The 13,376-nt window shown below is 45.1% G+C and overlaps 1 protein-coding gene across 1 annotated transcript in view; it reads right to left on the bottom strand.

Annotated features, from left to right (window-relative positions):
• TSPAN18 (tetraspanin 18) overlaps positions 1-13,376 on the bottom strand; it is a 215,321-nt gene that overhangs the window by 37,365 nt on the left and 164,580 nt on the right. Inside the window, exons 3-5 of the mRNA XM_032783426.2 lie at positions 12,382-12,470; positions 4,526-4,617; positions 3,585-3,779 (exon numbers count right to left, since the gene is read on the bottom strand). Coding sequence (XP_032639317.1) covers positions 3,585-3,779; positions 4,526-4,588 — 258 coding nt within the window. The 5' untranslated portion in view covers positions 4,589-4,617; positions 12,382-12,470. The remainder of the gene's footprint in view (positions 1-3,584; positions 3,780-4,525; positions 4,618-12,381; positions 12,471-13,376) is intronic.

Here is a 13,376-nt window from a genome sequence, read left to right as displayed (position 1 = left end):
GGGAGAGCCAGGCATGAGCCCGGATCCCGGGAGGGGCGAGGAGGATTAAACCTCAGCCCTCAAACTATATACAAAACTATACTAACAACTATACTAATAAGTACTAAGACTAACACTAAACTACAACTATAACTGTGAACTGGAGATGAGAATGGGTGAAACGCTAGGGAGGTGGAGGTCAGCTAAGCCGCACTCCACCGTTCCACTGTTCCGACACGGGCGGTAAGAAGGAACTGAGGAGCGGACGGGTCGGCAGGGGTATATATGCGGTGCCGCAAAGGTGCCACACCAGGGGGCGCCTGCCGACCCGCGAGGTGTTGCTAGGGGAAAATTCTTCCGACGAACGTGCACGCGGCGCGCGCACACCTACTTGGAATGGATATGAGCAAGCACTCGAAGAAGAACAAAAGCTTCTGCAAATACAATGGCCAGAATCTAGAACCTGTCTGCAGGAGCATCTCCCTTACTTGCCCTTGTCTCTGTGACCCTCTTTCCTCGTATGTACATTTGAGCTAAAAGCTTCAGACATGCATTATGTATCAGTGTGAAATCTCTCTCAGGCAGCTCTGACTCATCAATTTTTGAACAACTTGCACATGGACTTGATTTTATCAAGCACCTTCCCCTGAGCCTACTGCCTTGTGAACCACACCCCTCCTCAACTCCTGCATGGAAATTCCAGCCTCACAGGGGTAAATTTACAGATTATTTGCATTTCCATCAACTAAAGCCTAACTCCCTCCAGACTCTTGGTTCCCACACTTTCAAATTTTCCAAGTTCATCTGGTGTGGTCTGTAACAAAATACATGCTAGGAATGCATCTGATACCATATGGACCTCACCTCACCCACTTAAACAGGTATTTTATTGCCAGTGGACTTGGGATAATAGGAATGGGACATATGGAATGTCACCACACCCTCTTAAACAGCAGTTTGACTTTGCTACCAAAACATCCTGGATTGCCTTGAACAAGGGAGCATGCTGTTCCTCACTAGATGTTACCCTTAACTATCCCTGCCTCATTGCCCTATGTTACTTCCACCACATCTATTTCTGAAATTCCCAGTGTAAAATAAAATAATAATAAAAGTAAATAAATAAAGCAGACGGGCGTAGAACTATCTTTGAGAAGCAGAAAAGTAATAACCATGAAATTGCCTGCACTGCAATATAACTAGAACACTAGGGACAATATTCAGGCTTGGTGTAACTCCACTGACATCAGCCTGGATAGTCCTAAATTAAAAAGAGATTGCACCATTCACATACCAAGAAATGGCCCAAGATCTTGCCTCATGTGACTGAAGTACTAACTCTCACAAGGATTAGATTTCAATTAGTCTCATACTTATGGGGCCCAATTCTCCACTCCATTACATCAAGCTCATACTGGCATTACGCCATTGACTTAAAGGGATTTATTCCTGGTCTTCCCTAGGATGAGCGAGGGAAGGATCAAACCAGTTGACTCCCAGAAGGGAAGCATGTGCTATTATCGAAGGAGGAATTTGGGAAAGGGTGGGGTAAGAAAGGAAAGGAGAATTTAGCTCAGTGGAGTCTGTCAGATCTCCCGGGATACTGCCAGTTTCTCCTTCCGCCAGTTTAATGTTCATGTTCTTGTAAAACAGTGCTATGGGGCAGCAGCTGCTGGTGCTTTTGCAAGGCTCTGTGAGTAAGATATGATTACAAAACACACTGAAAAATTAAGATTTAAAAACAACCAACAAACTCCAAGGGAGAAACAGAAGGTTGTACTTGATAAAAACAAGAAACAAAACAACAGAGCTCTGTGTTCATTCACGTAACTGGGAATGTTTTCCAGTAAGAGATAATGGCAGGAAACTCTACAGGATCAGTTCTTGCGGCAGAAGTCAAAAATGGTTATTTTAGTGGTTAAGAGTTTATAAACAGTGCATGATGCCCACACAGATTTTAAGGTTTAACCCTGTCATTTAAGGGAAAATTGCTCAATGAAGCTTTTAAATCTGGGACTTCTAAGAACGGGAGAAGGATGTATATTGGTTCAACCACCCATCTAGAGATGCAGTGGAAAGTCCACGAAGCAGATCTCAGCTGGGAGGTTTATACCAACTGATAGGACTCTGTTATAGATACTTTACCTTGCATGTTCTCTTTATTTGAAATGGCCCAGTAGGAAATCTACTCACAAGTTTATTACTTGCCCAATGTCTACTCATATGGCTTGTAAAATACTGGTAAGGGCTGCTTAATGATTCCTATGAACAGAGTAAGGAAAATGTTCATGTTCTACATGAGAAGAGAAGGGGCAGGAGCAATCCTTGGTTCGATGTGCATCAGTATGTGTTGTAATGATTTGGCTCATATGAGGGTGTGCACATATTATGGCCTTCTGTTAGAAGGAATCAAAACTTCTCAGCTGTGTCTGATGGGCCCTATTACTGTAGAAAGCTGAAGGCGATTCTCCTCTAGCTCAAGTGGTAGACATGGGAAGATTAGACTTCTTCCCCTTCTGCTGCCATGAAGTTCTGAGAGACCATAGCAGACAGAGGAGTTAAAAGTGCTCAGTGGTCACAGCTTTGGTACAATATGAATGTGCATCCCTGAATGCAGCTGGTGTTCAGGATAAACAGGCATATGTCCTTAATACACACGTGTAAAATGACATGCCCTCTCAGTTGGGCCTGATGTTAAAAGCACAAAACTCCAGTCCAAGCTCCCTGTTTGCTGCTGGGTGCAATTTAAGGTGTTGGGAATGATCTTTAAAGTGTGGGACCTGTTTATTAGAGAGCCTGCCTTCTACCTCACATCCTATCACAGCAATTACAATTGGCAGGGAAGCTCTTGCTGATGGTCCCTGGAGCAGAATGCACTGGAACAGATAAAATGCTTTCTCAGCTCTGCTCTTTGGAACTCACTGCCCCTGCAGGTTTGACAGCGGCCAAGTCTGGCAAACCCCAGAGATAGTTTTTATTCATTTAGAACATGGCTAATTTTGCTTATTTCCTTTTGTGATAGTGGTGCCAGGACTTCTTCCTCCACTCGGAAGATTTGGGATTTTGTCATGTGGCATTTACTGAACTCAAACAGCAAGAGATTGCCATGGGAGAATTTCCCCAGTGTACAGGGAAAATCTTTGCTGGCACAAAGTGGCAGAGGCATCTCCGCACCTCCTGTACTTCCCTTCTGGGGAAGGAAGGAAGGAAGAGGGTGTTGCAAGGAAGGAGAGGGGTGTAGTAGAGTAAGACTCCACTATACCCGATTTGCAACTAGCATAAGGTTCTTGAGGGACTGTGTGTGAGTGGCATAAGTTAAAATTGGCCCCTGCACCTTTAACTTATGCCAGAGTTGGGCAACAAAGAGTCATGCCCCCATCTCCACTGAGCCCACACAGAGATTGGGTGCAGGGGAGAATCAAGTTGTCTGCATTTTTGGCTGTATTACAGCACTTTAAACACTACTAACTATGTAACAGAAGAAAGGCTGCGATGAGACATGGTCATATTGATTCGGTATCACATAATCACTCTCTCCAACAAAACACCATAGCCCATTCTCTCCGACAACACTAGAATAACAGAGGACATGTTGAGACACTTACAAAAAGGAGGAGGCATTTGTTCTCACGGACAGCACCACAGCAGCCGAGAAAGCCCAGCAGGAAGAGCATTGCTCCCATAGCCAGCATGATGTACGCCCCCGTGAAGAGCAGAGGATTGGCAGCCACAATCTCTCGAAATCCTGTAGGATCCACAATGACCCAGATCCCAACACCCAGCAGGCAGGCCCCTCCTAGCTACCATGGGGGAGAGAGCAGGAGAGGAAAAAAAGAGATAGTTAATAATCTGGTGACAGACTGGATTCTTCAGCAGATTTTGTCCAAAGAATTTCCCTTCAAGTGCTCTTGCTCCACATCAAACGTTCTCTGAAAAGCATGCGACTCCGCCTACAAACGGTGCAGTCTCCACACCTCTTTCCCCATTTTTTCCCATTACTGGGAACACAAACAGCAAGTAGTGTCTTTGTTTCTTAAGACTTACCATGTCACCTGTGCCAGCTGTATATTCCCTGCCTAAAGTCACAAGGCCATGTCCTCATCTCTGTGCAGAGCCTGACTCCCTAGATTTACAGGGGAGGGTTCCAGTGGAAGAGGGAAAGGAATCCTTCCCACAACAGCTATTGTGTTTCCCCTACGTGGAAAGAAACAGCCAGTGATTACACCAGCCTGGACTAGAACCTTATTCCTTAGGCGCTACAAACATTGGTCTTGTTAGCTGCTAGCAGTAGTATCCTCTCCGGGGGTTCACTGCCAGCTGAGTCAAACTCTGCGCTGGCTAGCTGAACATGGAGCTGTACACTTTTCAGTGAGGGGTAATACAAAGCTGAAGGGATCTTCTGCATCATGGCAACTTTGCCAAAGCACAGCAGGTCCTGTCAGCTCATCTGTGGGGAGCACCAGGGAGCTAGAGTCTGACAGAAACTTAGTGATGCGGCACAGTGGAAGAGAGAGCATGCAGGGGTAGAGATTTCCAGAACACTTACAAATATGACGAAATTGAAAACAAACATCAGGTACTTCATGCAGCTCAGACAATCCCCCTCCATGGTCTCCAGGCTGCTCGATCCAATTATTCCTGCAAAACAACGTTTCCTTAGCACATACTCCTGTTACATTTGTGACATAAGCCAGTTTCCTTCTATTTCCCCAAGGGCCTATGCAGTTCATTACACAGAAGGGCTCATTTCTTACCTGAACAAGGTACCATGATACAGGCTAATAGGAGGTAATGATCACTGCTAATATCTGGCATAGTCTCCCCAGAGTGTGGGGGTTGGAATGGGGGAGGGAAAGTGAAGATTGCAACAGATCGAAACAATCCCTTGCTCATAAAGCACAGCAACAAGAATAATCCTTGTGCAAATGAACCTTCAGCCCTTTGTCCTGCCAAACTCCCTACCAATACATGGGGCACTGTGCACATCTGACTACATGGCCTAAGACTCCTGCACTAACAAGCAAATCCTCAGCCATATCCTCCGCAGGCATAAATTGCATAGCACCGTTGACTCCACACAACCATATGGAAGTGGAGCACAGGGAGTGCGGTGCCCACTCAAAGGGTTTGCAATGCCTGTATCCTATGAAGCTCCATTCTTCAGAGGAAAGGGAACAGAGAAGAAGAAATGTTCCTGACAGATTTTAGAAGCTAAAGGAGAAGTGGGAGTGGGGATCTTAGATCCACGAGTATGAGGATCAGCCTGCAAGATTCACAGATCAGCAGTAACTGGTCTGGCATCCACTGATTCCTTCCTATTTACTCAGGCTGGGGGCAGAGGGCCTTATTCTGTTAGCATAAATTGCCATAGCTCCACTGAAGTCCTGATGCCCCACACGCAATCCTGCACACTTCTGTTGCAGGCAGAGCCCATGGACACAGACGTGGCAGGATTTGTTCGTAAAGGAAAATACAAACTCAGCTGAGCTGGTTGTGCGACTCCATATATGAAGTAGATTGCAAGCTCCTCTGGCAGTAATTTAGTATTATTTAGCATTTACACTGCCGCAGGCCATGAGGCCCAACCAGGGATCCCTTATAGCGGTTGCTGTTAGAATACAGAGGAAGACAACCCTTGCCCCAAAGAGCTTTCAGAAGTGGTCCCCAAATCCGTAATGGAACCTGTCTGTCTCCTCACCCTCTGGGAACTGTGGTCTAGAGCCCTGGTGAGGAGTGGGGCCATGGTCAGGGCTGGGAGCAGGGCCATGGCTGGGGCCCAAGCTGCAGCTGGGCCAGAGCAGAGCAGGGGGCAGAGCAAGGCTGGGTGGTGCTCCCTTCCTGCTCCCCCAACCCCTGAACGTTTCTCACAGGGGGGCATACCCCACAGTTTGGGGACCAGTGGCTTACAGTCTGACAAGGTGACTGTGTCTCCACATAGGTGGATACATCACCCAGCACCCCAATGGCACAGGTAAATAATCATCATCATCATCATGCTCCTATTAAGGCCAAAAGCATTATAGTTGCTACAGCTCATGGAAGTGCATGCACCTGTGCAAACACATGTGCAGTTTTACTTGGCTCCTTGAAGTACACTCCTAACTGGAATGGAGCCTATAGATTCTTTACCCTTCTCTGCTCCTAAAAAACCTGCCTCCAATTACCTACCATATTTGAATTGAAACAGTTGGAATCCCCGCAACACACATTATCCAAGGTTTTGAGGAACAATTTTCACAGACCCAGCAATAAATCCTGTCCTTTCGCTCCCTTGTTGTTTTTACTAATCCTTAGAACTTGAAGCTGCTGTATTGCCGCACCATGGTCCTTCCCTCCGTGACCATGGTAACTGATTTGCTTTAGCAAAGCTGCTCAGAGAAGCCCTTGACAGGCTGCTCTCCCAGCAAGGGGCTGCCTCAGGTAAACAACAGAGTTCACATAGTGTTTTTGTTTGCTGCACAGCATCTGACTACTTAAAAAATTTAATTAGTCTCTTCTTGTCTTTGTAATAGAACAGGGACTTCTGCAGTGTACACTCTCACATATGTATATACACACACTCACACACACACGCATGCATGCCTGAAAAACAGGGGCGGCTCCAGGTCCCAGCATGCCAAGCGCGTGCTTGTGGTGGCAAGCCGCGGGGGGGTGCTCTGCCGGCAACGCAAGGGTGGCAGGCTGGCTGCCTCCGGTGGCTTGCCTGCGGAGGGTCTGCTGGTCCTGCGGCTTCGATGGACCTCCAGCAGGCGCCCCTGCTGAAAATGCAAAGGTGCTACAGCAGATGCACAATTCCTTTCTCCTTGGATTCCTGCTATGCAGGGAGTGGCATGTGGCCCTGTACCACCCTGGGATTTCCCCTACACTGAGAGAATCTTCAGGAGACCAGTTAAGTTAGCTTTATCGCCTCTTTGTGCTGCTTAAGCAACACACAGAAGCTGTGGTGGCCCTGAAAATCTGGGGCTATATATTTCTTAGAAGACTGATTTACTGACTGCTATGGAATGTGATTCTTCCACTCAACAATGACTTGATGGAGTCTCACATCAATGTCGCTGTACAAGGATTCAGCAACTGCTGAAGGTGAGCATGTATTTGCAAGGTCAGACCAGTGCAAGAACTGTGAACAAGTTACATGTGGGACAGACAAGACTGCCTATGTCCATTGCAGCCTGTTGTATTCCTTGCATTGTGCTATCCATAAGGTGTTAATGGAGACCTGATGCCACTTTGCTCTGTCATGGGCTGTTGCTTCTCAGTTGCTGGTGTCAGCCTGAGAAGTTTCAAGTTTGACTTCAGTGTGTCTTTATATCATTTGTACTGGCTACCATGAGACCGGGTGCCTTACTTTAGCTGACCAGGAAATATGGCCTTAGGTATTCTTGAGTCAGCCATAGGAATGAGATATCACACCAATGTAGCTGAGCTTTAATGAGCATGCTTTGAATGCCAGACATCTGACAACAATTAAGGATTTAGATATTGACAATCTTGTTCTACCATTTGACCCTGCAGATGAACCAAAGACAGTGAATATGGAACTGATCAAGTGGTGGCAACATGTTGTCCATGTCTCACAACCATGCAAAAGTGTTGTAAGCATGACTGCCTGATAGACACTTAGTTTAGTGCTTATTTTAATGCCCTTATCATTCCATAGCAGGTGTGACAGCATTCCAAATGCAGAGCTGGGCCTTAGCTGTGTAATGGGGAATCTCATCAATTGTAGCATTCTGTGACCACATATTCTCTAGGTAGCAAAACTTCAACATGGGGTTCATTGATTGAACTAAAGCTTTTGACTTTTTGAACTGTGAGGGACCATGGACTCTTTTGTTCATCTTTGGATGCTCTGCAAAAATGTCATTTCTGCCATTCGGTCCTTCCATGATAGGATGATGGCCAGAGTGATGGAAAATGGAGAGATATCGGACCCCTTTCCAGTCACCAATGGCACCAAACAAGGTTGCACTCTGGCTCCCAAACTTTTCCATCTCTTTTCTGGCTATCCTTATGGATGCATTTCATAACATTGACAGAGGAGTATTTATGCAATTCCACACTGATGGGAAAACTGAAAGTACTGTACCAATCTGTGCCAGGAGATGCGAACATCTACCCAGTTGTTAAATCAATGATGCTCCACTCAGGACCCTGGAGACGATTTACCACCTAGCACAATAATGGCTTAATCCCTAGAGCAAGTGTGTGTGTTTGGGAGGGGAGGGGGTTGGGATAATGATAGCTGTCCATGTGGGTCATCTAAGGTTGCAAGGGCGAGGTTTAAGATTCCCAGAGGGCTTGAGCCCTGACTGGATATCATGGGAAGAGGTATTCTTGGGCAGTATGGGAGGGAAGAGAGTGAGAATTCTTAGGTTCATTAGGAAAGAAGGTAAGCTTTCAATTCTCTTGAAACTCTGATGTTATGGTGGTGAGGGCCACGTGAGAGACAGATTAGATCGATTTGCCATCCTGCCACAGGACATTGGTGCTTCAGCATCCCCCAGACTGAATGGCACTCTGAAGTACACATCACAACACAAAGTCTTGATGCTGTGACACAAGTTATGAAGAAACATCATCACATCATGCAGGCCCTGAAAATTACCAGGGAACCCTTTAATACCTTGCAAGTTCAATACCTACCCAAGCCCTCTAAATTATGATGATTCCAGAAGAAAAAGAGATAAGGGGGAAATCAAACCTCACTGTATTGTAGCTACAGCCACTCTACTTTACAAACATCTCTGTCACAGCACAGACCCCATCAGAAGCACGGCCTAGTGGTCTAAGCACAGGACTGGAACTAGGAACTTGTGAGTCTAATGCCAGTTCTAATATTGACATGTTGAATAGACTTGCATAAGCCATGCCACCTCCCTGTCTCACTTTCCCTATCTATATTTACCTACTGCCCAATAAGTGACTTCTTCAGAGGTCTGCTGATTTATCACAGTCAAGGATCTAACCTATTCTTCTTTTAAACCTAAACTGACAATTCCCTACCTTGCTCCTAATATATTTATGCTCATTCCGCATGCGATAGCATTTTTTTGCTGAGTAGGGCAGCCAGACTCCGTATCTAATGAGTATTCAAGACTTGAAAACATGACTGCCAGGGCCAGCTGTCACATGAAGTCAGAACAGGCGGTTGCCTATGGCAGCAAAAATGTTTAGTGACTGAGCTCTGACAGGTGGATATTTTCTAGTTTGACTAAGGCTGCCAACACCCTCAGAGCTGGTGCCAAGTCTCGGCTCTGAACTCACCTCTGCAAGTACTCAGTACCACCTGGCTTTACAGACAAAGCAAAACAACACAACCAAGGCGGCCAACTTGGCACTGCTGCGAAATGGGGAACACACAGAGTGTGACTTCAAAAATTCAAAAAATCCTTCAACTCATCATGTTAAAACACATACGAATCATCGGCAACAGGGCAAGGTCTCTGCTGGTGAAGCCATGAACAGAATATATCAGAGCTACCATCTGTCTGTCATTTGAGATCAATGCAAATCCTTCAAACACTTACACCATCACCCCCAGGGCTGGCTTTCGGCCTATTCGACCAATTCCCCCGAATCGGGCCCCGCGCCCAGTGCAAATCCCTTCCCTGGCTAGAGGTACCTTTTTAATTTTTACTCACCTGGCGGCACTTCAGGTCTTCAGCAGCACTTCGGCAGGTCCTTTTCTTGCTCTGGGTCTTCGGCGGCAGATTCTTCTTGCTGCCAAAGACCTGGAGTGAGTGAAGGACCCACTGCCGAAGCGCCGGTGAAGACTCGGAGCACCGCCCGGTGAGTACAAGCCCCACGTGTTTTTTTTACATTTGTGTGTTTTTTTACATGTGCGTGTGGTTTTTGTTTAGTCATCCCTGCCGGGGCCCCGTCAAAACTGTTCGAATTGGGCCCCGCACTTCCTAAAGCCAGCCCTGATCACCCCACTGAGAAAGGGTCAGTGTTGAATTCAGGTTGCAGTTCTACAACCTCTAACTTACAGAGCCCTTTCAAATCTCTGTTACAGACACCAATCTGAAAAGAGCTCACCCTTAAAAACCCCAGGATGTGTGTCTGCTTGGAATGCTCCAGCAATGTAAATCAACCATAATCCTGGTTTATCGAGACAGGTAAGATGTGTTTAGAACTGGTTTGTGTCACCAGAGAACACACCACTGAATTAAGCCTCTGAACTTACCCAGTGTTACAACACAGTGGTATCTGCAGTACTGCTCTGTACTTAAGTAACTGGAGGATTTCTAATTACTCCATGTGGTAACTGCTGACTTTTAAATGACAACTACTGTATATTGACTGAAGCTGAGGTTTTTAGTGGAAGATAATTGATTATAGGTTCCTATGATAAAATCACTGATATTAGAACTACTGTCAGTAATTTGACTCACTGGAAGTCATTAATTTTTTAATCACACACAATGCATTTTGAATTATTCCAAGCGTACACCAATGCACTCAGAATCTGGCCCCATGTTTTATTTTACCCCACAGAAATGTCTTCGTCTCCTAAATATACAAAAGGTTCAGTTCTGCGTGGTGGGAGAGGGGTTCATATTACATGATCCTCTAATTAAGCGACAGATCTCCAAAAGTCAGTGTATAAGGGACACTTCCCTTAATTTGTCCAAACTCCAACTCTCCCATTTACATGACACTTTTGCTTTTATTCAAAATGTGGTTTCATGGTTTCAAAGTGTTTTACTTTTATGTGTGTGCTCCTTTTTTTTCCTGTGTCCCCCTCTAGGAACTGTATCTTACAATTTGGTGGTGAAGCTCACAGAGAAGCAGACTAGCCTGGAAATGTGCCCCGGGTGTTATAACCACCTTAGACAAAAATGCACCGCATTTGAATTACTGAAATTTGTTCCATCTCCCTCCCTCCAGCTCCACATCTCTCTCTGTCTCACATCTCTTCTTGCATGTCTCACCAACATCTTAAACTTCAATATGACCCAAAGTCAGCCCCTTATCCCTTCCTCTGAAAATCTCCTTCCACACTCCCATTCACTGTCACAGTCCTTCCTATCACTCAAGTCTGTTGCCTGGTGTTCAGCTTCGACCTTGTGCTCTCTCTTGCCCTGCAGATCCAGGCCACGTCCAAATCTTCCCACTGCTTCTTCCTCCACAACATCTCTAAGATCTGCCAACCCATCAGAATTCTTATTAAGGCCTTCATCATCTTCAGCTTTAATTACTGTAACTTCCACATCATCCCCGTGAGTCCATTCAAAACACACGTGTACAGATCATTTAGTAGATCATTTCCCTCATTAATCCCTCTACTGGCACCCTCTGTTTAACTACATCAAATAAATTCAAGCATGCACACTCATCTTAAGGTCCTTTGGAACTTGGTTTCTCCCTGCTTCTCTATTCATCTCTTATCACATTGTCCCGTACCTTGTGCAGACATCTCTCTACCTTCCTCAAGCATGAATATCCTCCCTGAACGGTTCCATAAGGCCACCCTTCCCTACTCTTTTAAATTCTTCCTCAAGACTCTCATCTGCTCTGACTCTGATAAAAATTAGCCTAATACTGACGGTTTAAGGTGTGCGTGGGGAGAATTCACACCTATTTTACATATTTGTACTCAGTTTAAAAACTACAAATGTATCTATGCAACTACAAATCAGTTCCTCTGTCCTCCACTCTTCACGTGTCACTCATCTCCTTAGATCGTAAGGAGCATGTATGTCCTCTGTCTTCAAGTATGCTTGTGCAGCACCCAGCACAATGGTGTCTTGATAGGGATTGCGGCCTCCGGGTGGTATCAGCAGCTCAGGAATGAATATTCCAAGTCTGTCCTCATTGTCGTTTAGCCTTTGAAGGGGAATTGGACATTATGGGCCAGTTTCTCTCCTGAGCCAGTGCCCCAATTCCTAGAACCAGCCCTGGCTCTGATGCCTCTTGGAGTTGCTTCCAGGCATCTCTAAATTACATTACTAATGTAGGATAGGACTTTACATCAGCGTCCAATTGATGTAGTATAAGGTAGCTCCAACATATTCCTACCCTAACAACGGGCCAGGGATACCCCCTTTACCCAGGTGTGTCTGAAGGAGGGAGGGAGGGAGGCCCAAAGGCACAGCGACTGGATTCAGCACATCTGCACCAGCAGGGAATTTCCCGCTGACACAGAAATTTTCTGTTACCTGGCTCCAGCCCATTTTTGCCACCATAGTAGCATGAAGTGGGCTGGATTTAATTAGGGAATCCAGCCCTATGACAGGTGAATCTCTCACCAAGAAAACACACTATAACCTGTTGGTACCTTCCATGAAGCTCTCTTATGAGAACACAAATATTCCTCTTGGAAGAACAGCAGACACATACATAATAGATGCTGGAGAAAGCCTGTTGGGTTGCAGAAGAGTAATTTAAAAACTTCACCTATATAGCTCTTGAGGCTTCAAGCACAATTTCTCTTCTGACCTCTAATGAGCAGTGCACTTCATATATTTTTATTGGCCAAGCTTGTCCTATAAGAAAGAAATATTCAATTACTGCAACAGTCAATAAAAACAATCATGTTGAATAAGCCATTTATAAAAACATACCATCCTGATGAATACATTTCATCTAATTGCATCCTTAATTTGGTGCACATCAGAAATGAAAGGCTTTTAGCACCCTGCATGCCATCCAATTTCTTTGGGGTGGTTTAAATATCCACAGACCATATCTATATATATATCTATACAAACCCACACCCACCCTACAACAGTATCAGATTTAACAGCGGCAGCACTTTCAGTATTTTACAGGATATTTATGCAAACTTTAAACTGCAGTAACTTTACAGGCCATTTACTGGGAAAATGAAAGAGACAGAGGAGTAGCTGTAGAATGTCTCTGTACGAAGTGCGGTCTAGTTATTAGAGAAGCAGATTGGGATTTCTGGCATCTAGCCTTGATTCTGCAAATGACTTTTCATGCATACTTGGGCAAATTACTTCACTTCTCTGTATCTCAGTTTCACCATCTATGAAAGGGGAATAATCTTACCACTAATTATTGTTAAATGTTTTGAGATACTTGAATAAAAGGCCTTATAAAAACAAGTTTATGCAGAAAGACATAGACCTCATCAGACACGCTGGTACTCAGACTTACATAGTAGAGTTGTGCAAATAATTCACAATTAAATTTCTTCAGTGAATTTAACCTTTTCATTTCTGCTCACATAGTATCTCTCTCACACACAAGCAGATCACAACTTCCTCTGATCTCTTAATTGTTCAAATGTAAGTAAACACCTTTTGCACAGGTGGGGGTGACACTACAGTTATGAAAACAGGCTTGTTTTACTTTCACTTTGTCTGTTCACCCTCTCACCTATTGCATCCACCTGTTTAATCTGGTCACAATCTGAGACCGTGAGTGCT

This window comes from Chelonoidis abingdonii, chromosome 4, assembly GCF_003597395.2.
Source record: "Chelonoidis abingdonii isolate Lonesome George chromosome 4, CheloAbing_2.0, whole genome shotgun sequence".
Classification (NCBI taxonomy): Eukaryota; Metazoa; Chordata; order Testudines; family Testudinidae; genus Chelonoidis; species Chelonoidis abingdonii.
Note: the sequence above shows the minus strand (reverse complement) of the source record. Positions and strands in the feature narration are given on the sequence as shown.